General features: G+C 41.3%; 1 protein-coding gene and 1 pseudogene across 1 annotated transcript; both read right to left on the reverse strand.

The window, feature by feature from the left end:
• Positions 1–1435: 1435 nt before the first annotated feature.
• Positions 1436–19377, reverse strand: LOC146693616 (polypeptide N-acetylgalactosaminyltransferase 17-like; annotated as a pseudogene).
• A 2783-nt stretch (positions 19378–22160) lies between these two features.
• LOC146693617 (uncharacterized) lies at positions 22161–25514 on the reverse strand. The gene is made up of 2 exons (XM_085478619.1): positions 25002–25514; positions 22161–24859 (listed from the first exon to the last, which is right to left on the reverse strand). The coding sequence occupies exon 2, from the start codon at positions 24812–24814 to the stop codon at positions 24029–24031; it is 786 nt and encodes a 261-aa protein (XP_085334745.1). The 5' UTR covers positions 24815–24859; positions 25002–25514; the 3' UTR covers positions 22161–24028.
• Positions 25515–27154: the final 1640 nt, after the last annotated feature.

Genomic DNA, 27154 nt, shown 5'->3' on the forward strand with positions numbered 1-27154 from the left:
GTTTTGACATGCTCTCTGCAAAAAAACCCCCAAAACAACAAAAACTAAAACAGCGGGATGCTTCACCATGCTTCGCTGCCAACATCTGTGCCTAAAGAGTTGTGCACAGTATTGTGTGTTGTATCATCTGTTACCCTTGCTGCAGTGGGTTTTATGAAATTGTCACATTTTCATACAGTGTTGCTGTTCTGTCAAGTAATTACATCTGTATCTCTGCTGCTTTTTTCCCGAGGCAGAGCAGAGAGCAGGCTGGGGTGACAGCTGCAGTGACACTACCCTCCAATCACAGAAAACATACAGCGCCACATGGTGCATATTAGAGCAAAATCATATTTGACAACTGTGAGTTCTCTGCTCTGACATTAAACCATAACCTCTTTCATTAAGTGCTCACAGGGAGCTGCAGGACACTGCTGGTCAGAACAATGCAAACTATGATACAATAATGTCAATGAATTACATTCATTTTCTAGATTTTTTGTCATCCTTTAAAAATAGCTCCATTTTTTTACATGCTAAAATCTACAAATTATACAAATTTCCATCCCCATAAATACAACCTTATCTAAGTAACGCAGTGAGTTTATTTGATCAGTTTGTCCTTGTTAGCATTTACTGCTGGCTTACATTTAGCAGGACTTTAACCAACATATGGTAATCCTATTTCACGCCAGAGAACGATGAGCAGTCTCTTCGTTAAGAGTCTGATCAGCATTCAGTGTTATGTTAGCATGCAGGCTCTGTCCCTCAGAGCCGCCTCACTCCTCTCTCCCCCTCTCTGCTAGAAACAGGCCCTTGTGCTCCCAGCAGTCTCCTCCTGTTTTATTTACATCTTAAGCATTTAAGCTGATGCTTCATCCAGAGCAGTTTAGCGAGAGTAAGCAGTAGGAGGTCAGTGTCTGATTCAAGGACACTATTTACAGGACATATGGTTGCTTCAGGATTGAACCCATAACTTGTCATTTATAGAACAGTCCCTTTAATGTTCGGCCACCTGGCTGCTTTATTTGTGGCTGGGTAATATTGTGTAGAAGCGCTTTTATAAAAAATGTGATGAAAGTACTCTTAAGTCGAGTTGGTGTAAGTTACAGCAGATGCCATGCAGCTGGAAGCTGAGGGTGAAATCTCTTTTGAAGTAGTCTATTTTGGGGGATGATTTTGAGGACTAATCTCACAGCATGCCGAAAATATTTTGACCACAACCATGAAAATGGATGGAGCAGTTAAAAGGAGAGCAGGCCAGCATGGTAGCTCATCTTTGCTGTCTCTACCTTATTTATAGTCCAGAAAAGCAAAATAAAGCATGAGTTTAGCAGCAAAAAATTACAAACAAGCTTGAAAATAAAATTAAACTGAAAAAAATAAGCATACTAATTAAAGTATGACAAATTTAAAGACTGCAGATGTATCCTAAAACACAGTAACAAAGCACAACCCAGGAAACCAGTTGTTTATTGGAAGACAATCTTGGGAGCAAAAATCCAGCTGATCACACTTATGCAATTTAATATATGACATCATATACATCTCAGTACGTTAATAATTTCAGCCTTTAAGGCCTCCTGCATTTCCACTATTGGTACTTTTGTGCATTCCTGATTCAATCCTCCTCTCTCGTTCATGTTCCAACCCTTTGTCCAAAAAAGTGCTTCCTATGTTTGACTAGGTTTTCAGTAGTTATGGCACACAGCAGTTAACCAAATAAATTAACTTAGCGCAAAGAAACTTTGTACCCAACTGCTTACAGTACTTCATGCTACGAGATATATTGCATCTGATGCTACAGAATGCTTGGTGGAAAAATAGCAATAAAAGTCAGAATCCATAAAACATAGAAGTGAGATTTAGCCCAGAGTCCTTGTTGGGGTGATTTGAAAAAAAAAGTACACCAAGTAATATTTTTAGCATATTTTTCTTCAAATTATAAATATTTACAAGGATTTGAATTTTCTGAAAAACATAAGAATCACTTTTCAGGCATTTTTGCTAAACTGTGTAAAATTTTCTCCTGTCACGAGTAGCCATTCCTTAATTTCTAAGTACCATAGACCAGCGGTCCCCAACCCCCGAGCCATGCACTGGTACCGGTCCGTGAGTCGTTTGGTACCGGGCCGCGAGTGTTGAGGTTCAGGTGTGCAATTTATGGTTTACCGGGGGTTTTTTTCTTCGTTTTATCGTTCATATTTATTGTTTTTATCGTTACCTCAGTTCCCCTGTGTCTTTTCCCGTGTGTTATGAACACATTTTAGTTATTTAGGGCCGGTCCGTGGCACAAAATGAATGAAATATTGCAGAAAGACTGATGGAAGATGGAAACTTTTTTTCCCCTTCACATAAGAAAGAACACGCTTTTGGTCGATTAAATGTCTACTAAAACTTAAACACTGTAAAGAAGTGGCACACAGGAATTATGGCAACATCACATTGAAAGTTTGTAAAATTCATATAGAGAAATGGTCCTCATGCTAAACTTTCACCACGTTGAATGTCCATGTTTTTTAAAAAAAACTAACAAAAACAAAAAAACATCAATTGTTTCCAAACCACCTCATCACTCGTCTCCTTAAAGCCATCTATTTTTGAGTCTTATTTCAAAAGCTAAGGAGCCCCCGCATCATTGATTGTCCACTGGCCAAGGTAACGTCAGGTGACAGCTCTTGGAAATAGCCTTTGTAATTGGTCCCAATGAAACTGGCCAGGCGATCACTGCTTCATAGTGTTCTTGATGGTCCACCTCTGCCCCGAGCAGGGCTGCAGGACCAGCAGGTGGCCGGAGTAAACATTAGCCGGCACCACCTCCAGACAGCGTCCAGTAGCCCGATTTATGATCGATTCGTTCTGCAAGGCAGAAGGAGATACAATACTTTGGTTTTAACAGATTTCACAGATGGTCTGTGAACAATGCGTGATGGTGACAGAACAGTATGTAACCAGACCGGGCCTTATGTGAACTGTTGCAACCTCTTTCTTAAACAAATGGCACTAACTTTTTACCTTACATCTATATAAAATAAGTAAGGTCTCCCTATTTCCCTAAGACTTCTACGTCTGCAGGACTCTTCACTGCTTGTCCTGCTGTGTGACAAAGAATCGATGTGGCAGAAGGTCTGCAGCATCACTGTTCAAGCTCTCCTCTTCCCGTGCTACAGGCTGTAACTCTTTAGTTTTTAAAGGTTACCCAAACAGAACTAAAAGACCAACAGAAAATTGACTTACAAAAGGTTTTTCACATTAAAAGAAAAAGAGAATCAATGCCAAAGTAAAAGGTATATTGAGTCGCTTGTTACCCTTTAAGCAGTCTGGGTTTAGTTGTCTTAAGAGGACCCCTTATTTTCTAGCATAAATATAATTTTACAACAGTTATTGTTCATATTAATCATAGCCAAAGTCTCAATTTATGTGCAAATAATCCCCGTTAACCAGACTGCTTTGATTTCAGTAATAGCAGAGATGATATCCTAATATAGTCATCACAAACAGACAGATCTATCTGTGAAGTCCTACTGGCCCCGGTGTTAAAACCTTCTGTTTGTGAGGGTTTTAACACAAAGAAAGGTGGCTTCAACGGAGGTATTCGGAATATAAAGGCGGTTCTGTCAGATAAAGCATGAACTACGGGGCTGCAGCAATGCTGAGTATGAGAGAAATGAAGATTCATGCAAAGCTACTCTCATATTAGAGTCCAAGAGAAAAAAGAATGGACCCAGACATGAGCTCAATAGGTCCCTTTTAAAATCTGACATATAGATACTTTTCCTCTCAACTCTATGCCAGTAAATTTTAGTTTCTCTTATAAACACTCAGTTATATCATTGAAAAAGAGATTTCTTTACACTTCTGACCTGAGAGAAATGCCATGTCTTCTGTTTCACGTTGGTCACCTTTTCACAATTGAGGAGCTGAGGAAAGTTGCTCATCTGATCGTACACCACACAACGAGTGTCCTCACCAGTGCTGCCTAGGGGTCCCAGAAACAGCTGACCTTCTTTAGTGTAGCGTCCTAACTAAGAGGAAAACAGATACGTCACACATACAGTAAACGGAAAGTTACTGAACTGGCTGAGTGAATACTCTTCTCTTTATTAGCTAACGATGAAATAAGTATGTGATGATGTACAAGTTGAAGGTAACCTGGCAGGAATTTTCCTTGATTATGCAAGCTGTTGGGTTTTTTTTTTGCTGCTTTGAACAAGAGGATGGTGTTGTTCCCAATACTGCTGAGAGGCAAAACATGTCTTTGTTCTTCACTGAGTGCTAAACACAAAGATTTTCCTGTACATCACTGCTAATCACAGTGTTGTTTCAGCAGAGTTCTAACCCACATATAGCCCTAACATTTTATATACACCAAATTCTGCAGTTTTCTCAACTTGACAGAAAGAAAAAGCAGAAGTGAGTCAGATTCTTCCCGCTCTGTTTTCTAACCTTTGTGTCTTTCACTTCAGCTTTTTCGTTCAGATTAATAGTAATTTCCACTTTAGCAGTGCAGATAAAACAGTTCCTTTGGTTGCATCTAGCTCTGAGGCTTTGAGTGTGCTGACGATAAAGACTGATTGGGAAATTGTTTATATCGCATTCTGTTCCTAACAAAGCATGAATAGTGGTTGCAATGCCTTGCAAAAGATATAAAGATAAAGCTTTCCATCAACCACCCAGTCAGCCCAGTTTGGGTCTTTTTGCAGAGTAACTGCATCCTGTTTGCAGTACATCATACAAAAGTTAGGTGATTTAACAGCGTTTGGACTCAAAATCTTAAAAAATCCCACTTGTGGTCCCTAGATGTCACTGCTTCTTCTTAAGAACAGAGTATTTATTAAAATGTTTTTCTAGTATCTTTGACCACTACAAGTTACATTCATCTTTTCACAGATATTCATATCGCACTTTATTTTATGCACTTATGTGCTTTATCTGTTTTGCATACACACCTACAGCCAGTCACCATTTAACCTAACGTGCATGTCATCGGACTGTGGGAGGAAGCCGGACTACCTGGAGAGAACCCACGCTAAGACACCATGGGGTCGCTTTTATCTCCGTGGAAGTGCAAGTGTGAAAAACTGGTGGTCTAATAAAAACTGAAGACTTTTTGTTCCATCAAAAGGATAACTTTAAAAAATGCAACTGAAGCATGTCTTGTGAAGAAAGTGTGATGCGGCTGTTAGATTTGTATTGTTGATTGTCATTTATGCTTAGAAATATTTACTTATATATGCTTAGAGTTTTGTAATTAATTGTAGATTGGTAGAGGTTTTGATCCTTGATAGTCTGCAAACTGTGTGTGTATTAGACAGCACTTTGGGAGCATGAGAGGTCATACCGTGTTTTATTGTTTTATGGTAGGATTAACGTAGTTGCGTCTGTTCTAGTCTAGTCTTTGTTTAGATGAACTGCAGGACTTCCTCACCGTGTTATCTAGGATGAACCATCTAGGGTGAGGGGGAGGCTACCCTCTTCCTGACCAAGGATGTTTGACCCTTTGATCAGCAGTCCACACACACACACACACACACACACACACACACACACACACACACACACACACACACACACACACGCACGCAGTAAGGATGGGCGGACATGTCTCAGCCTCCACCACTCTCAGCACTGGAGCCCCCCAGGGGTGTGTTCTGAGCCCCCTGCTGTACTCTTTGTACACATATGACTGTGTGGCCACTACCAGCTCCACCACCATCATCAAGTTTGCTGACGACACCGTCGTGGTGGGCCTGATCTCTGATAACAACGAGACGGCCTACCTGAAGGAGATTAGGAATCTGGAGAACTGGTGCCAGAGGAACAACCTCCTTCTAAACGTCAGTAAGACAAAGGAGCTGATAGTGGACTTCAGCACTAAGCAGGAGAGGAACTACCAGACCCCCGTCATCAACGAGTGCCCAGTGGAGAGAGTGGACAGCTTCAAATACCTCGGAGTTCACATCACGCAGGAACTGTCATGGTCCTGTCACATCAACACCGTGGTGAAAAAGGCCCGTCAGCGTCTCTACCACCTCAGACGCTTGAGAGACTTCCAACTGCCCTCCAAAGTGCTCAGGAACTTTTACTCGTGCACCATAGAGAGCATCCTGGCGGGAAACATCTTAACCTGGTTCGGGAACAGCACCATGCAGGACAGACGAGCTCTACAGAGGGTTGTGCGGTCAGCTGAGCGCACCATCCGCTCCGAGCTCCCTGACCTGCACTCAATCTACAGCAGGCGGTGCTGGACCAAGGCCAGGAAGATCGTGAAGGACCTCAGCCATCCCAACAACAGACTGTTCTCTCTGTTGAGGTCAGGAAAGCGATTCCGCTCCCTGAAGACCAACACAGAGAGACTGAGGAGGAGCTTCTTCCCGCAGGCGATACGGTCTCTCAATCACACCACCACACAGTACTGACCCACACATACAGTTCTTACACACACACTGGACTTTCTGGACTTTGTTTTTGCACAACACTGGTCACTATATTCTTCATTTCCGGTTAATACTTGTACAGCTGCTGTTATTGTGTATATATTTATTTATATTTAGATTTCTTCATACATTCTTATATAGTTCTATACTGTGTATTGGTGTATTTTGTTGTACAGTTATTTTATTTTCAACTTTAATTTATATATTTTATCTTATTCTTCCCAGTTAAATTTACCCTTCATTCTAATTTGTGTTGTACAGTTATTTCATTTTTAACCTTAATTTATATTTTATTCCTTCCTAGTTAAATTTACCCCTTTTTAATTTTTCATATTTATTTCCTACCTTATTCATAGCCTTTCCTTTTTTGTTTTCTTTAGGTCACGAGCAGTTGTCCAAGCATTTCACTACATATCGTACTGTGTATGACTGTGTATGTGACAAATAAAATTTGAATTTGAATTTATTACTCTTTGTGTGTATGTAGACGTCATATGTTAACGAACTTATGCATATTCATGTAACCTCAATAAAAGGACAGTGGTACGGGAGGACGGACGAGAGCAACTGGGGCCAAGCGAAGGAACGGCGATTGTCCGGTTCTCTCCCGTGCACGAGTAACATGAAGCTTGCCTACTTCGTGTCTTGCTTTGCAGTGTAATTATATTGCCTTTAACGTTCCAGCGGATGGGTTCAAGCTACAAACCTATCAGCGGCACTCATTTTTCCAGAATTGAATTGAAATTTTAGCTCCTTTAGCATTTTACCACTGAAGCCTTGACTTTCTGCCTAAAGCACCTGTTTACCACTGTGAGCTAAAAAGAGAGGCCCTTAGGGCTGAAGGGATGAAGAGCTGACACTGGCTGACTCAGGGCTTCAACACAAAAAGTGCAAGACACAATTTTATTCTGACAGCAGAACTCGCTCCTTGGAGGATTTCAGCTGAGCCTGTGATTGAGACACAGCTGCAAATCACATCACCGGAGAAGCTCACTGTATGTTTTCATGAGAAAGCAAAGCAACTGGAAAAAGATGGAGTATACTCTTTAGTATGGTGGTGAGGAAGAGTGTTGTACCTGAGGACCCCACCCATGGCATGGGTGCAGGGTGGCTGTGTGGTTCTCCTTCACACCCTGATCCATACACAGGTGGCTTGCTTTAGAATTGCGGACCTTAAATACACAAAAAAAAAGAGTCAGACTTAATTCATAAAATATGAATATTCCCCAAAATAATTACCGATTAAAAATGTATAAAGGCTAAAAACAAGGATGTGTCAGTGTGGATCAGACAAAGTTCTAAATCTCATTTATTTTCTATTAACAGCTGAGAAGATGTGGATGTACATGCTGTCTGAGTCCCTGCTTTCTTGTTATATTTTGGTCTGTGGAGGAGATACAAGTTTCTTAGGACTTTGTGTAAGTATCATTTATTTAATTTCAGTGGTTTAATTTGTACATCAGATCTTACATCTACAAACTTACTTTTTCCTGTGTCTTTGTCCTTCATGGCTCACCTCACCGTAGAACAGCGTATCGTTGTACCTCTTCATCTCTGGGTAAACGTTGTCTAGGTACCAGTGAAAGCTCTTACATTGCAGACTCTTCCTCAGTGCAACCCTCTGTGATATGTCTCCGTAATCAATACCGTGGTTCTGCAAGAGCAAAGGAAGTTATTATGCCTAAAGTCTCTACATAAATTGTGGAACCAAAAGAAAAACTGTTTGGCTCTGAACATGGACATCTGATAGTCACAAACAGACAAGCATGACTGACAGCATCCTCTCTAAGAGAGGTCTTGGTGCAGAAAAATGCCGTTCTCACCTCCATGGGGATGTTCCAGGCCAGGTAGACATTGGACTTGTACTCATCCATCCAGACCTCTGCCACACGCAGGGCATTAAGGCGTGTGTGGAAAGCTATGTTACTGTGGTAAGGTTTCTTCATTCGTGCAATATGAGCCACTCTGGAGCAAGGCAGCACCTCCATACTGCCTCCACACAGCCACACCTGTGGGTAGTAGGAGTATGAATTAAAGCTCACAATAATATACTGCTGGCTGCTGGGCAGCAGGAAATATAAATAGGCAGATGCACAGTCGCCGCGATGTCCTGATTTATAAAGTCAATTACAGCTAACAGCTGGAGCATAGAGCACCTGGAAGGACGTGTTTTCTTTGTGCTGGAACTAATGAAAGCTAAATCTGTACATTTAGAAGTCCTTCTCGGTTTTTCTTCTTGTTTTCTGTTATATAAAAAATATCTAATTGTTGCTTTTATTCATTTTTTTCTAGCCAACCTTAAGGGGCATCAAGAGGAGCTGAGGTTTTCGGCACTTCAGCACTGGGTTAACTTTTAAGCTCCAACTGTGAGTATACATACATAAATGCATGTTTTTTTACTTATATTGTTTGCTGTGACAACGTATCATCCAGAGCACTCTCCCAGTCAGCGAATACACCATGATGATTCCAGGCATGTCATTAAAGATCAACAAGAAGAGACGGTCAGAAGCACAAGTCATGCTTGAAGATGTGGCCAAAACATCTTCTACAGTTCACCATGCTATTTCCCAGCTTTGATGTAGGACAGCGGGCCAGAACAATAAGACATGAATGCTAGCATAGCCCCAAGAGCTACACAACAACAGAATAAAAAAAGAAGCATAAAAGCAAGCAGTTTACACAATCATAAAAGCATAAGACAACAAGTGAGTTTTGAGTTGGGACTTAAAGAGAGAGATGGAAGAGATATTTCTTAAATCAGGAGGTAGGGAATTCCAGAGTCGTGGAGCAGAGCAGCTGAAAGCCCTGCTCCCCATGGTGGCAAGACGGGGGGAAGGGACGGAGAGAGAAAGGGAAGAAGAAGATCTAAGACATCGAGATGGGGCAGTGATCTGAACCAGATCAGAGAGATATGGAGGAGAGAGATGATGAATAGCCTTAAATGTGTACAAGAGTATTTCTTCTTCCTGACCAAGATTCGTTCCTTTTGTTGCTTCTCATTAACAGAGGTCAAAGAAAGTATAATGATAAAGTGGAGAACTACTGGACATCATTCATTTTTGGTGCTAAAGGTTTAAGAATTAACTGCAGCAGAAGAGCTTCACCTGCTTGTGAAGTGGTTTAGAAAAGAAACCTCAGAGCATGAAGGTTGAATCAATTATCTCCTCATACAAACCACCCAGCAGCTGAGCTGAAAATGATATCAGAATGGCTAGAACAATGTTATGGTGCATCTAGAGCTACTGAAACAGCTCTTAATGCAAAACTTTAAAAAAGAGCTTTTTGACCTAGCAGACTTGCTATTGAAGAAATAGGAAGCTGAACAAGATAACTTCCTCCCAGGATCCTCTCTGGAAACAGCCAGTGGTACTCATCCCTTTTTCCAAAAGCTTCTACACAACCTCAGGAAAAATGGACATGCCCAAATAAGGGCATCATGTAGCTACAATCTCTAAGTTGATCAGTGGTGGAATCCAATGACCTAGCTGTAATCCTTACTTCATTCACAATGATAGCCATCAAAATCAGCAGGTCAAGACTGAGGTATCCTCTGCAGGTTTGGAGAACAAATGTGCAAAGCCAGCAACTGACCAATTAGGAACTATCCCAGCCACAGAAAAACACAGCCCTTAAACAAACACAGAGGCTTCAGAGGAAAACCCCTTGAAGAACAGATGAGAACAGGACATGGTGCTGTGAATTCATTCATGCAGGACTGTGAGTGAGATCAAACCACTGGACCCTGAATTGACCTCTCACTGTTAGGTAGAATTGTTGTGCACATCCACAAGCTTCAAAAGGAGATTAACTGCTCTCATAATGAATAATTTACCCAGAAAGTGGATCTCGGCAGGGTACTCACAGAAGAACTGAGCATCAAAATGGAAAAGAAAGAAGATTTAAGACACGTTAGGCATGGTTGTTGTTGACAGAAGGACTGGTCTGAGTATTTTGGAAACTCCTGATCTACTAGGATATTTCTGTATTACCATCTCTAGGGTTATCCCAAGGGATGGTCCAAAAAAGAGGAAATATCCAATGAGAGACAGTTCTCTGGGTGAAAATATCTTGTTGATACCAGACCCGACCAGAGACTGCTTTGAGCTGACAAGAAGGCAACAGTAAAACAGATAACTTCTTCTTAAAAACCACTTTTGCATTACTTTGAACCGTGAACCTTGAAGAATTTGGGCTAGAGCAGCAGAGGACCATATCAGGTGCTACTCTTGTGAGCTAACAGGAAAGTCTCCACAGTCAGGGGATCTCAATCAGATAGATCACGAGATTCCCATCGTGAATGCACAGCTGACAAATCTGCATCAACTGCATGAGGCCATCATGCCACGATCAATCTTTGAGGAATGTTTCCAGTACTTTGTTGAATCTATGCCATGAAGAATTAAAACAGCTCTGAAGGCAAAAGAGTGTCCAACCTAATACTGACAAGGTGTATCTAATAAAGTATCTGCTGAGTGTGTCCAACCCACGAGCCTTCTGCTGTGAACATAATGAAGACATGGATATCCAAGCTATCTGAACCCACGTCAAAGTGATGTGAGCGTAACAGAAACTTCAAACTGACAGGTCGCCAAACAATTGCACAGATGCAACCTATTTCACTCCTGACAAACATTCCTACTGGATAAAAAGTAGGTCCGTCAGTCTTTCTTCACACTGGGAACAATATGAAACATGTTCCATCCACAGATAAGGAGCACTACAAACAGAAAATGGGCACATAGGTTTTAAAGATAACCTATGTGTTTCTGTTACCCAAGGACACGGGTGCTAACCAACAGAGGGTATGCCAAAAAAAAACATTTTACTGCTCTCTGCCACACTCTAAGATAAATAAGCAGTACTATGATTTCATGTAAAAGATGTTGGACAACAACCATGCAAAATTGCCCCATAGAGGTGCTGATATCTACCGCTTAACATTCATTATCCCAAGAATCCTGTTAAAACCCAAACAGTCATTGATTCAAGTGCTTGTTATGAAAGAGTTTCTCTGAATGAGGGCCTTCTCCCTGGACACATCCAAACAATCCTCTTGTAAGGGTTGTAGTGAAATGTAGAAATGTTGTTGTCGCAGGGCAACTCTGGATATGTGTCCCACTGCTTTGTAGTAAAAGAGGAACAGAAAGAAATGTGGTTCTTGAGATGTGACATTGTGGGCTAGATTCATGTCTTTGCTAATACTTCATCTCCAGCAGTTGTAATATATTTATAGGTGCGTTGAAGCTGAATTTTAGCTGTTTTATTGCATCTGTACACGTTTACTTATCTAGACTTAATTTTGGGGGGAATCTTGATATTTTTGATGACAAGATATAAGAACTTTCCATTTCAGATTCAAGTTATGACCAAGTCAACTCAAAGACAAGGCAACCGTTTTTGTCTTTCTAAAAATATTTGATTGTTTAGCTTGCTGGATAAAAGCCAACACACTCGGGTTGTGAAAATGTTTGACGTTATTTTTTCAGGAAAAATCTAATAACCTTGCAGAAAAACAAAAGACTCTCCAATCTCTCAAAATGTACAGAAACAAACTCCAACCTTCCTGCTCTGCTCTACGTGACCTATTTATCTCCATTGCCCTGCTGTGAGCTGCTCACACAGGACTGGTCCTCCAGGACTCTTAATGGGGCCTCATTTATCAGTGGTGCCACGCTACGGTGGCCACTGCTCCACTTAAAACCTACAGGGGTAAAGAGGGAGCAGGAACAAGAGGAAACTGGGTGACACACAAACCCTGATGCCTAGTTCGATGTTCTCCCCTCCGTAGACGTCCATGCCTGAGTCGAGTAGACCGAGTTCTCCAAAGTAGTCCCGATTGGCCACAAAGGAGCATCCAATCATGGCAGGCGTCCTGCAGCCAGGAAAACACACTATCATGTGACACTGAGCGTTTGCAAACACCAGAATGTGTTTTTTTGTGGCTTTATCTGATGTTTATTTTGGAGTACTTTTCTACAACCCAAATCTCCACTATGCAAAGTTTCACACTTTATATTTCAGCCTATTATGTGGAGGGTAAATCTAAACATTTTTGTGCATACTCATGCAATTTATTCTTATTTTTAATTAAAGAATGGAAGGAAATCCAATTTAACACAAATATATGGGTGATAATCAGATAATTAAAATCCTATTTTCACCACTCTCTAATTTAGGCTGTAATTTTTTTATTGCTTTAATGAAGTCTGGTTTCCCATCAGGAGCTTTTTTTCTTGTTTTCCCCTAATCTTCCCCAAAACTAAAAAAAGAACTTGGTGGCAGTTTTATTGAAAATCTTAAAGAAGTGGAAAAAAATACATCTCAGAAGTGTGAGATCTGTGTTCACGTTTAAATGGGAGAAGCTGGCATACCTTATTGGTGCAGACATGTCTCCCTCCTCCCACCACTCTTTGGGTGGATTAATGTACATGCACCACAGTTCCCAGTTGTAGCCATGGCCAGAGTTCTCATAGCGCTCCACCTCAAAGGTATCGTGCTTGATGTTGTCGATTGACGGCAAGATAATCCTCTTGTGGTTTTCTTTTATTCTAGCTAGAACTGGTTCTGCCCTGAAAAAAGTGCAAACACACACACACTCACACATTTAGTTGACTTTACTTTGTGCAGAAACAAAGTTTATAACATCTTTTAAGAGCACCACTTTTTTCATCCACTTCAGTCAAATAGAAAGTTCCTTGTGTCGTCCCAGTTTTATCACTAATTCTGTTTGATTCAGCCGAGTTGAGCTCTGCAGGGGGCAGTGAGAGAACTGCACGGTATACCTTAAGTTATGCACTGAGCTCGAAAATGAGATCCACAAAAAGACATCAACAGGATGTGGCAGTTGTCTTAGCGGGGTTAATAAGGTCCCTCATTGCATGCTAATTTCTTGACAGTATTTAGCCTTTGATTCAGTTCACCACCAAGCGCTCAGCTTTTTTGAATTAGTACAAAACCTTCATTTTTTATGGTTACTAAAAATTTACTTTTACGACAAGTTCTCCAAGAGGGGTCCTGTTTTGGTGTGTGTTTTATGTGTGCTTGTGATGTTTTTTTTTAAATAAAATCCGTTCAACCTGATCCCACAGCCTCAAGTGTCTCATTTTAAAACTTCTCAGGCGTGAAATAGCTTGGCTCTTCCTTTTATGCAGCTTCAGCTATCCTTTGTCTTCTCTTTCCATGGTTTCTTTGCACTTTGTAGCACTCTTTTAACACTGATACCCAAAGCTCTATTATTGTCATTGTTGTTATCATGAATAAGTTATTCCAATGTTCATACATTTGGCAAAGATATGTTTTTTTCCAGATTTAATTTTGAGTACATGTCATTTTTGTTTTTGAATGCTGTGTTTCACTTTAATTTACACTAAAATAAGCCTTTTTCCAAATACCAAAAATTCACTCCTGACTGTTAATAACACCGTGCTTCCCGCTAGATGATAGGACCCACTCACCATGATGGGGTGAACTCCACATGGGCATCAAAAAATCCTGTCACCTCAGCAGTGGCTACCTTCCAACCCTCGATCCTGGCCCTGATCAATCCCTCTCTCTTTTGGTTCCTTACAATCTTCACCAGGCCGGGATAGCGTTTGTTCACATACTCCTCCAGTGGACCTTTCAGTTGCTCTACAGTTCAGAAAATGAAGATAACACATCAAACAAAACAAGTCAGAAATGCTTATAAAGACTGATCTTTAGTTGATCTTTGAATCTGCCGTTTAGCTTATAATCTGCACATCTATCCTTGAACAGTCTGCCAGCTGGAGTTTTCCAGTATTTGATCTGATGTCAGGACTAATAAAGCCTGAAAAGAATATATCACCATTGCAGCTAAGTTGGCGAGTTTAAGAAGAATCCCTACATGCTAAAGAAAGTGCTTGTATTTTTTTCTTAGCTTCTCTAACATCAGATCCATTGCAGCCCTCTTTACTGAAGAAAGGAGGAAAAAAAGAAAAATGCTGTTCCAGAGTCCCCTCTGGCAGCAACAATCAAAGCCTGACACATTATGCCTAGCTTGCATAATTATTTTCATGCAATCACAATAATTGGAATTCATGTCGATAAATATGAAAGGACAGCAGAGTGAGCTTAAGCAACCATTCCCAGTATGACAACTCTTTTGTCTCACTTCTCTCACTGGCAGCCTGCACTCCTTTATAAACCGCACATCAAGCCTTAGTATTGGTTGTGTGAAACAACATGATAAGAACACAAAGGGCAACCCACTAAGCACTAAATGGTAAATGGCCTGCATTTGTATAGCGCTTTTCTAGTCCCTAAGGACCCCAAAGCGCTTCACACTACATTCAGTCATTCACCCATTCACACACACATTCACACACTGTGAATGTGTGTGTGAATGCCCCAGGGCAGCTGCAAGCTACATTGTAGCCACAGCTGCCCTGGGGCGCACTGACAGAGGCGAGGCTGCCGGACACTGGCGCCACCGGGCCCTCTGACCACCACCAGTAGGCAAACACGGGGTTAGTATCTTGCCCAAGGATATTTGGCATGCAGCCAGGAGGCAGCCTGGGATCGAACCACCGACCTTCTGATTAGTGGCTGACCTGCTCTGCCACCTAAGCTACAGCCACCCCACTAAGCAGTGTTTTTGATTTTTATTTTAGGCTGTCCAGAGACAAAGAACTAAAAAATATTTAATATACAGTGGGGCAAAAAAGTATTTAGTCAGCCACTGATTGTGCAAGTTCCCCCACCTAAAATGATGACAGAGGTCAGTAATTTGCACCAGAGGTACACTTCAACTGTGAGAGACAGAATGTGAAAAAAAAATCCATGAATCCACATGGTAGGATTTGTAAAGAATTTATTCGTAAATCAGGGTGGAAAATAAGTATTTGGTCAATAACAAAAATACAACTCAATACTTTGTAACATAACCTTTGTTGGCAATAACAGAGGTCAAACGTTTACTATAGGTCTTTACCAGGTTTGCACACACAGTAGCTGGTATTTTGGCCCATTCCTCCATGCAGATCTTCTCGAGAGCAGTGATGTTTTGGGGCTGTCGCCGAGCAACACGGACTTTCAACTCCCGCCACAGATTTTCTATGGGGTTGAGGTCTGGAGACTGGCTAGGCCACTCCAGGACTTTCAAATGCTTCTTACGGAGCCACTCCTTTGTTGCCCGGGTGGTGTGTTTTGGATCATTGTCGTGTTGGAAGACCCAGCCTCGTTTCATCTTCAAAGTTCTCACTGATGGAAGGAGGTTTTGGCTCAAAATCTCACGATACATGGCCCCATTCATTCTGTCCTTAACACGGATCAGTCGTCCTGTCCCCTTGGCAGAAAAACAGCCCCATAGCATGATGTTTCCACCCCCATGCTTCACAGTAGGTATGGTGTTCTTGGGATGCAACTCAGTATTCTTCTTCCTCCAAACACGACGAGTTGAGTTTATACCAAAAAGTTCTACTTTGGTTTCATCTGACCACATGACATTCTCCCAATCCTCTGCTGTATCATCCATGTGCTCTCTGGCAAACTTCAGACGGGCCTGGACATGCACTGGCTTCAGCAGCGGAACACGTCTGGCACTGCGGGATTTGATTCCCTGCCGTTGTAGTGTGTTACTGATGGTGACCTTTGTTACTGTGGTCCCAGCTCTCTGCAGGTCATTCACCAGGTCCCCCCGTGTGGTTCTGGGATCTTTGCTCACCGTTCTCATGATCATTTTGACCCCACGGGATGAGATCTTGCGTGGAGCCCCAGATCGAGGGAGATTATCAGTGGTCTTGTATATCTTCCATTTTCTGATGATTGCTCCCACAGTTGATTTTTGCACACCAAGCTGCTTGCCTGTTGTAGATTCACTCTTCCCAGTCTGGCGCAGGTCTACAATACTTTTCCTGGTGTCCTTCGAAAGCTCTTTGGTCTTGGCCATGGCGGAGTTTGGAGTCTGACTGTTTGAGGCTGTGGACAGGTGTCTTTTATACAGATGATGAGTTCAAACAGGTGCCATTCATACAGGTAACGAGTGGGGGACAGAAAAGCTTCTTACAGAAGACGTTACAGGTCTGTGAGAGCCAGAGATTTTCCTTGTTTGAGGTGACCAAATACTTATTTTCCACCCTAATTTACGAATAAATTCTTTACAAATCCAACCATGTGAATTCATGGATTTTTTTTTCACATTCTGTCTCTCACAGTTGAAGTGTACCTCTGGTGCAAATTACTGACCTCTGTCATCATTTTAGGTGGAGGAACTTGCACAATCGGTGGTTGACTAAATACTTTTTTGCCCCACTGTACCTATGAAAATATACTCACTGTATATATATATATAATCAAAGCATTTCTTTAGCAAAGTGCACATACTAGCCCTTTTTAAGTTCATTGACATATGTGCACTCAAACAGGCCCAATGAGATTGAGGGTTATACCCCAATTATTTGTGTTAGGTTTGTAAGCTTTTCCAAATGAATACAGAAAATCAGCAAAACCACCATAAAGAAAGCTTATTTAAATAAAGCTGATATTGGGAGAACAAAGCCCAAGGGGTGGAAAATGAGTAAAAAACCTGTGAAGCAGAGAATAACATGAGGGACTGTTGCAGAGCGCATGAGTGAAACAAGCTCACAGATGAGCTGACAAAGATTGGCAGAAATCACTTTAGAGCAGCCGGGTAATAAGGAACAGGTGAACATAGAGTGGAGCAGATAATTACGAGCAAAAACCCAAACAAATACTTTCAGACAATCCTAAAGCTCTTATTTAGTTGCATAGAGCCATGTGTGAACATTTTGTCTTTACATTTTGCTTCCAAGGAACCGAACTGTCTTTTAATTCTGTAATTTATTTCACGTTCTTCAGGCTTTCTGAAGGTCCTTCAAATTTTTCTTTGGACATCATTTTATTATAATTTTCAGTGCAGTCCTTTATTTGTTTGTTCCTATGAATCATTCACACATAATAAAGGCACCTAACTCAAGGGACAAATTCGTTACTGGCACATTACCAGCAGCTTGTCACAAATACACAATTTGTTTCCTGCACAAAAAATGACAACGATAACACACCAGCAAGGTGATTACCAAAGAGCTATTAGCCAAAAACTTGACATATGTCAAGAAACTAAACAAGTAGAGGACAAAAGAACTGGCAGCTTAAATAAAAACATCTACAGCAGACGAACAGAATTTGAAAGTTGTGTCCTTAAGAAATAACACAAAACTGACACACAACCTGAGCGATGCATCTGGCATCTTATGTTTGCAAGTTTCAGTAAACTGCTGCATCTATTTCCCATTTTCCTAGCAAAATACAAAGACATGATGGCTTATTAGCTCATCCTATCCTAAATAACCACTAATGTATGCCAACTATTGTCACTGCTACACTATCAAAAGCTGAAAACAAACATAAAAAACATACAAATTCATCACCACAACAACACAGTTGATAAATAAAGAAATACAGAAGCACACATGCAAATAGAGAGATGACATAAAAGTTCTCACTCAGCTCCCTGCGGTGCTGTTTTAAGCTCCAACTCACTCTAAACAACACCAACGGGGGTCTACTGCTTCCTGAGCATCAACGACCGCGCCACCTTTTTAAGATAAGATAAGATAAGATAAGATAAGATAAGATAAGATAAGATAAGATAAGATAAGATAAGATAAGATAACCTTTATTAGTCCCACACGTGGGAAATTTGTTTTGTCACAGCAGGAAGAGGACAGTGCAAAGGTTATTCACTAGTTTCAGTTTTATAATAATATAAAACTTAATTATATAATTATATTCAGGTTACATGACACTTATTGTATAAGATAATTATTTCTGGGATGCTGAATGACAATTTGATGTGTATTTTGTTGCTTTCAGTAGAAATCCTGCTGATGACTCAGTGGATTTTAGATGGAAATTCTGTGTTTCACTCACTATAAACCATCTTCTAATCAGAGGGCGAAAAAGCCACTCTTCTTATTTGGTATTAGCTGAAGAAAATATTTAATCTATACTGACCGTCATCGCTGTTGTCGTCCACCAGGATGACCTCCTTGAGCAAGTGTGTGATTGACAGCTGAGTGGACTGAGCGCAGGATCACCGACAGAGCCTCGTTGACGAAGATGAAGATGAGGGAGATTTGGGGAAGGTCTCTTGAGTAGCTGACCTTTCTACATCTGTAGAAAGACACGACACAACACCTGTAAACTACTTGCATTAAGTAATACGAGGTGCCAGTGGAGCACTAGAGTGATGGTTTGGGAAAAGTAGTCTACAAAGTTATACAATTAAAAAGACAATCATGATTTTGTATTGATGAGCCCATTTACCATGATTTCTAACATTTCTGATCAATTGAATGTTGTATTAAATAACAAGGAATATGCCTTTCTTTTTAAAAAATGAGGACATTTCTCAGTGAACCTTAATTTTTGAGTGCTCGCATATTTAATTTTGAATTTGTAAAAAAGACTAAACTACCTCCATAGAGCTGCTGACGTCTTGTTCAATGGGGCTGAAAGGCAGAGCAAGTGCTGCTTCCTGTTCAACTATAATCACAAGGATTTATTTTCCACATTGGCCTTTTAACTGCATGTGCTGTTTCAGATAGAAACCCTATTTTAAACTTGTTTTGTTTAAACAGCTCTAATGAAGCGGAAAGCGGCAGGGTGAGGCTTTGGCTCTAAGTTTAGCACATGTGGGAAAGGAAGGGGCTTCTTTTATTGTCTCCTTTTCACGTCTTTTTTTCTTTTATCGATTATCTTATTTCCTCTGTGAAATAATAGCTAATTAGAAGTTATTCTATAACAAATCCAGTGTTTTCAATTCACGAGGTTGGAGAACACTTTTTTAGGGTTTTTGGCAGGAAACCATTAGAAAACAGAAGGCAACATTAACAAGATTAACCACGAAGAACTGGGACATTTGTCACCTTTTTTCTCCTTCTGATACAATATTGCAAAAGTCTTGAGGCATCCTCATTTCGTTATATTCTGCTGGGAAAATGGGAAATAGGCAGAGCAATTCACTGAAACGTGCAAACATAAATGGAAATACAGTACATAAGGCAAAAATGTACTTGAAAGTCAATATTTGGTATGGCCACCTTTACTATCGAACATAGCCTGGACTCTCTCTTTCCGGAACACACTGCTTTAATAAATGTTGAGGTCTGGGCTCTGGGGAGGCCAATCCATGACTGATCTAGGTATACGTTTACTGCATTCACCGTGTGTTTGGGATCATTGTCGTAATGAATAAAAATAACTAGATGCTTTTCAGCTGGGACTGCATGATTAATGAAAATCTTAATATCTGGTTCATATTTCCATCAGCTTTCTCAAGATTCCCAACACCACTGGCAGAGCCTTCATCGTGTTTTACAGATGGATGTAAACACCCTCTGTTGGAGTCATATCAACAATTATTTGAACCAAAAATGTCAAATATGAATTCATAATGCTGTAAGACCTGTTGCCACTGATATAGTCCAGTTCTCGTGTAATTTACCATACCTCAGCCTTTTCTCCCTGTTTCTCTTCACTAAAAATGGCTTCCTGACAGCCTTCCACTGAGACCGTTTCTGATGAGGCTTCAGCAAACAGCAGATGGATCCATTAAAGGGCCAGTGCATCTCTCAGGTACTTCAAGTCTTTGCTTTTCTTTATATTTTTCTACATCTTAAGGACATGATTTCCAGATACAGTTCATCTGCTGTACAGAGTTATTTAGTCCTGCTACTTTTCCGGTTTCCTCAATTTTTTTAAGGACTCACAGCACGCCAGATTTTTGGGAACCACCTAGTTGGTTCAAAATGTTATTTTTACCTATCAGATTTTGTTATCTTTTAGATTCTTAAAGTGCTATGCTGTGGTGTGCTGGGGGAGCAGCACAGCAAAGAAGGACTCATCCAGGCTGGAAAAACTGATCAGGAAGGCTAGCTCTGTGGTCGGCATGAAGCTGGACACCCTGGTGACAGTGGCAGAGAAAAGGACACTAAAGAAACTGATGGACATTATGGACAATGCCAGGCATCCTCTGCACACGGCCATTAACAACCAGAAGAGTCTGTTCAGTGACAGGTTGCTTCTCCCCAAGACAAGAACTAACAGACTTAAAAACTCCTTTGTCCCACACGCCATCAGACTGTTTAACTCCTCTCTGGAGGGGAGAGGGAGGGGAAACAGGAGGACAAAGGAGGGGGGAACAACTAAGCTGTAGTGCCTCTTCACCTCACTGTGCAATACCTTTTGTGCAATACTTTTGTAAATAGTCAACAGTGCAATAGACCTCAATACTCGATACTTTGGGAGCCATAAACATCATTAGACCAGTGCACATATTGGTAAATGGACTGGTTCTTATATAGCGCTTTTCTACTCTTCTGAGCACTCAAAGCGCTTTACACAACTTGTGCATTCACCCATTCACACCCATTCGCACAAGCACATTGTTCTAGGTGCTTTCTAAGTAACATTCACACACATTCATACTCCGATGGATGCATCGGAGAGCAATTTGGGGTTAATATCTTGCCCAAGGATATTTGGCATGCAGACTGGGGGAAGCCAGGAATCGAACCACCAATCTTCCGATCAGCAGATGACCTGCTCTACCGCCTGAGCTACAGCCACCCCCTTATTGTCTCTATTGTGCTCTGTCTTGGTTGTTGAGTTGACTAATGTGGAAATAAAATTTATCCAGCAGTAAACCTGAGTTTGCGGTGAGGGAAGCATCTTGTACAGTACAGCACTTTCCAGCAGGAACTTCGATAGAATGTAAAATAAAACATTTTGTGTATTTTAAAATGACATTCAGTGTGTTTTTGTTGTTGCTGCACTAATCAACCACTTACTACTAACTGCAATGGTAGTTTATTGGATTGGAAAGTGTGGCGATGCTCGCCACCTGGTCTCCCTTCTTGCTTGTTGGTGTGGGCAGGTCTCATTTGTAGGTGCTGAAGAGCTGCTGTGGCTCATTTCCATCAGTGGCACTGGCAATACCTGGGCTCATTCTGTCAGTGAGGTAGTTGAAAAACCCCAGTTGGGTAAAGCGTTTGGGGGTTTTTGTTAACAGACATGCTTATCTATTTAGTTGGTGTTATTTTTTTCAGCTAAATTTTTTAGTGCAATTAGCACTTTCAGCATCAATCCATAGCAATGTGTTGTATTTTTCACATTGTCTGTGTGTAAAATACATATGTAAGCATAGATTACACAAAGGATCCTGCACGCCAAGCTGGATACAAATAGAAATCCCTGGAAACAATTCTTTCTGCGCTTAAGAGCAGCTTCCTATTGCAACGCTGGAGGATTTGTCACCATTACTGGATACGCTGCAGAAGCACAGCAAAGCAGTGACTGTGTGGAGTCGAAAACTATTACACCAACTACACTACACAGTCACCCACATTACCCCAATCACTGGCGTGTTTACACAACAGAGACGCTGAGTCTTTGTTACGGGCGCCAGCCACTGTGGCCTCGTTGTGTGGACACAGAGAGACCTTGCTGTGACTCGCGTGTGGATTTCTGGAAACCGCGCTTAAAGAAAGCACAAGACTTCTTTCGTAAAATGTGCCTTCCTGAACTTGTTGGGAAATACTTCTCGAAACAACGTGCTGCTCTAAATAGCCTGTAATGTTTCATGTTGTGGTTAAAGATTGATGACAGCTGTGTGGTGCGATGTAAATAGTTTGCATTTCATTTTTATGTGATTGCTGTGTACATGTGAATAGATCTATAATAAAGAAAAACAAACAAATATACTATTCTTTTTTGTTTTATTAAAACAACTTCACACAAAGTACAACTATTTACAATGTACAGTACATCCAAAAGAACAGCTTTAAGAATACTCAACAGGAGCAAGTGTCATTTGGCCCTGGTTTGACAACAACACTGGGGCACATATTAACAAAAACACAGCAAACCTTAACGATCTTATCAAGAAGTGTTGTGTCTTCAGCCTCACATGATAAGAGTAATCAGACTGTGTGTAACATTTTGAACTTGTTGCGCAAACTACCTATTACTCGCTCAACATGAATTCTCAGGTGGGCAATTGCTCTCGTTTGTTCAACGTCCCTTGCATCAAGTTGACAGTAGCCTTTTGTGAAAGCTGGAATCTTGACCTCCGCACACATCATTCCTACAGCATCTCTGATGTCAAAGCCTCTGTCAGCCAATACTACGTCCCCTGGTAACAGCTTTTGAAGAATGCCACATCTCTCTATGATGTGTTTATCTGATGCACGACTAGGGCTGGGCCATATTATACCATTCACGGTAATACCGGTATAATGTTAGGCAACGATAGGAAAATGAAATATCGCGATAGAATGGGAGTAAAACGCGCATGCGCAGTGCCTTTGTTTTCATACGCACATGGCCGATTGTTGAGTGAAACAGATGAACCAGAATTGGTTTGTAAAAATGGTGCAACTTCCGTGATGTGGAACTGGTTTGGTGTTTGTCTGTCAGATACACGACAAAGCACATTTTTTTGCAGAACATGCAAGCGGTCGTCGTTATTGTCGTATTTGTCGGACTAAGATGCTCTTAAATCTGGGAGTAATCTGGGTCCTAAACTCCGTATGCTTCAGGTCAAACAACACTGCAGCATCACTGAGAGTTAAAAACTGTCTAAATTCTTTCATCTTTAGTAAAACGATCAGCATTGCTGCTTTACCAGGTGTAACTATAAAGTTTAACTTCCATGAAAACAAAAAGTTATTACATTTAATGGAGTTAGAAGTTAGCAGGAAGCTAGCGGAAGTTAGCTCGCTAGTTTCGCTAGTTACCTAAGCATGATTTAGCATGTTCTGACTGAGAGATTTCTGAAAAAAATCAAACGTACAGCTCTGCTATCACTTCCAACATAAATGAAGACAGGAAACTAAACAGCAGTGACGTTTGTAGGGTTACTGAAGTTGGGCTAGCTGGTATATAATGATGTGCTACGTGATCGCTAGCGACACAGCTATGTTAGCATAACATAAACAGTGAAGCTGGAGGACGAACACTAACACTTTTCCACTTATAAAAGTTAACGTGAAGGTTCTTCATGGTTAGAGACAAATGCAATCGCATGGCAGGATGCTGTAAACGGACCAAACTTCAGTCAGGAGAACAACTGAGATAATCTATCCACAATACCAGGTTAGTCATTAATATACTGCAACAACATGGGAATAGAGCAGCTGCCAGAGAATTCAACATTAATGAATCAATGGTACAGAAGTGGAGGAAGCAAGAAGAATGAGTTTAATAAAGTTTGATTTATCTGACTGCTTTGTTTCGCTTAATGTGCCTTATAATCCCGTGCACCTTATGGTCCGAAAAATGCGTACTGCACACTGCAGTTTAATGTTGCAAAGCACCTCTTTTTAACTTCAGTGGATATTATACATGGTTATGCTCAGGATATGTCAGCCCATTTCTACTGGAAATGCCTTTTGGTTAAACTTTCAGCAAGGAATTTGCATTTGCACTGTTACATTTTTATAAAGCTTTAATGTACATAAAAACCAGCTTCTTGTTTAGGTGAAAATAAATGGAAGGTTGTCTTTTTGCGCTAGTAATGTTGTGGAGTTGTATTTTGTCTCGCATCAATTATATCGTCGGTTATATCGTTATCGCAAATTTTCAAATATATATCGTGATAAATATTTTTGGCCATATCGCCCTGCTCTATGCACGACCCCCCATCCCCTGGAAATGAAAGAAATAGCTCCATGGGGTGTAATCCCGATGAGGTATTTTATGGTCTGTGTACCCTTGTAATGAGAGTATGTTTGTGCGCGTGCCTTTAAATTAGATGGTCTTTCTGTTCGAATCTCAAAACAGTCAACAATGATTGCTACTCGTTTTCCAAAAGTTTCAGTAAACTGTGGAGGCATTGTCGCCTGCAGACAGTGCCTCTCAGGCCAGTGCACCAGTGCTCCTAAGTGGGCATACAAAACATCAATGGTATCGGTGAAGACAGAAGACAGTGTTTTGTGCGACACATGGAATAGATGACAAAGATGCTGGACTGGAAGATCAAGTCTCAGACGCATTAGTGTGAGTAAGAGCATTTGGAAACCTGTCAGTTTCTTCGGTATTGGCAGGAAATCTTTGACAGTGTTGAAGAGGGACATTAAGACTGCATAACAATATAGTCCAGTGTAATATCTTACTTTTTCGGTATCGTCCTTTAAGAAAGTTTCATTCAGCTCTGTCTTTTGCAACTGTGCTCGAAGCAGTCTGTTCTCCTCCAACAGCCGGTTTATTTCTGCTCTGCCCTGTTGACTGCACACACAGTCCTTCGTCTGCCCTTCAGCTTCCGTGACGCTGTCACTCCCATCACCACTGTCCACATTTGCAGCTGGTACGTCAACCTCCACTTGTCCAACACAACTGCTGTCCACTGCCTCCATGACATGGTTGTTGTTCTTCTGTCAGACCTTCATCGATCATCAAGCCTGTAAGATAAAAAATAGTGCATAGACTTAAGGTTAATGTACACCAATATTCCAATGACAGGTGTGTGATTCATCTTTAAGTTATGTGCGGATTAGTGTACCATAAGAGCAATTTAGTATGTTTTCAGAGGGGGGTGTTTACCTGCAATGGGTGCTCTTTTTCGCTTCCGTTGCATACGCCTTGCGTGCCGGTCCGAGTCTGACACAGGTTTGTCGTCGTGCCCCATGTGCAGTGTTGGTGCCCAGTCTGGATTTGTTACATCCATTTCATATGCTGGTTTGCCTGCAATAATGCCAAATCAAAAGCTACTCAGTCGACATGACGTGGTTCTGCAGCATCACACATTAGCATGTTTTATCTCATTATCTATGACCGCAGCGCATTGAAAAAAACCCCACTAAAAGCCTTTTGGTTTGGTCCTTTTACAGCATCCTGCCATGCGATTACATTTGTTCCTGACCACCGAGAACACTCACGTTAACTTTTATCGAGTGGAAAAAAAGTTAGCGTGTTTATATTGTGCTAACATAGCTGTGTTACTAGCGGTCACGTAGCACATCATTATATACCAGCTAGCCCAACTTCAGTAACCCTACAAATCAATCAATCAAGCTTTATTTATAAAGCACTTTTCATACAGAAAAAATGTAGCACAAAGTGCTTTACATAGTTAAAAGCAGCCCACCCCACCCTCCAACTCACTCCCCACACTCTCAATACACATATATCCCCCCACCCCCACCCACACACACACATACACACACGCGCACACTTAAAGAGTAAAAATTGGGCTGGGCTCGCATGAGCCAAGTGAGGAAACATTATAACAGAGAGCCGTCTGCACCGGGAGCCGGTCACAGACCGCAGCCTCCGGGCTGGGCACACAGCCGGAGGGAGGCCAAGGAGCCCCCCAACCAGGCTGAGAGGACCCCAGAGACCAGCAGCCACGGTCAATAACAGCCCCGGTGCAGAGAGCGCCCTCCGAGGAAACACTGGAGATATGACGCAATACGATATATACAGGGTAAAATGATAAAATAAATAAGAACAGGATACAATATAAATATAAATATAAATAGAGTAAGAAGATTAAAAAATGAATAAGAATAAAATCAAAAAATATTAGGTAAATCCTAAATTAATAATAGAATAACAGGATAGAATAAATAAGCATAAAAAATAAATAAACGCTAAGTAAAAGCTAAATTAAAAAGGTGGGTCTTGAGCCTGTTCTTAAAAACATGTACGTTCTCTGCGGCCCTGAGCTCCTCCGGCAGGCTGTTCCACAGACGAGGACCATACCACTGAAAAGCTGCCTCTCCGTGAGTATGTGTCCTGACTTTAGGGACAATCAAAAGGCCAGTACCAGAGGACCTCAGGGTCCGCGAGGGTTCGTATGGTAAAAGCAGATCTGAGAGATAAGAAGGCCCAAGACCATTAAGACATTTAAAAACCAATAAAAGAACTTTAAAATCGATCCTGAAACACACGGGGAGCCAATGCAGCGATTCTAAAACCGGTGTAATGTGGGCCCGCCCTCTGGTCTTCGTCAGCACACGAGCTGCCGAGTTTTGCAAGAGTTGTAAAGTTGAAATATTCTTCTTAGGAAGACCAGAGAGCAGGGCATTACAGTAATCAATGCGACTGGCAATAAAAGCATGCATCAGCATCTCCGTGTTGGCCCGAGAGAGAATAGGGCGGACTCTGGCTATATTTTTTAGATGATAAAATCCAATTTTGGTTACATGTTTAACATGTGGGATAAAACCAAGCTCAGAGTCAAAAATAACACCCAGGTTTTTCACTTGTAGCGAAGGACATAGTGAAAATGCCTCTAATTTAGACAAGAGTTTCTCTCTCTGAGCTTCAGGACCGACAATTAAAACTTCAGTTTTGTCCTGGTTAAGCTGTAAAAAGTTTTCTGCCATCCAAGATCTTATATCCAAGATACAGTTAAAAAGGGCATCCATTGGTCTGGTGTCATCAGGAGACACGGAGATGTACAGCTGCGTGTCATCAGCGTAACTGTGGAAGTTCACTCCATGCCTCCTGATGACACTGCCGAGAGGCAACATATACAAATTAAAAAGTACAGGGCCTAGAACCGACCCTTGAGGCACACCACATGTCATTTTATGGATCTTAGAGGAGCATGTATCCATACTCACCATAAAAGATCTGTCAGAGAGATAGGAAGTGAACCAGTTGTGTACAGCACCAGAGAGGCCCACCATGTGTTTTAGTCTGTTTAAAAGAATAGCGTGGTCTACTGTATCAAAGGCTGCGCTTAGATC

Source organism: Copadichromis virginalis, linkage group LG14 (assembly GCF_057382275.1).
Source record: "Copadichromis virginalis isolate Kocher_CV1m ecotype Utaka linkage group LG14, C_Virginalis_male_GT1.1, whole genome shotgun sequence".
In the NCBI taxonomy this organism is placed as follows: domain Eukaryota; kingdom Metazoa; phylum Chordata; class Actinopteri; order Cichliformes; family Cichlidae; genus Copadichromis; species Copadichromis virginalis.

Coding starts and splice junctions, on each gene's coding strand:
- LOC146693617 (XM_085478619.1), bottom strand. CDS start 24,814: ATGGAGGCAGTGGACAGCAGTTGTGTTGGACAAGTGGAGGTTGACGTA.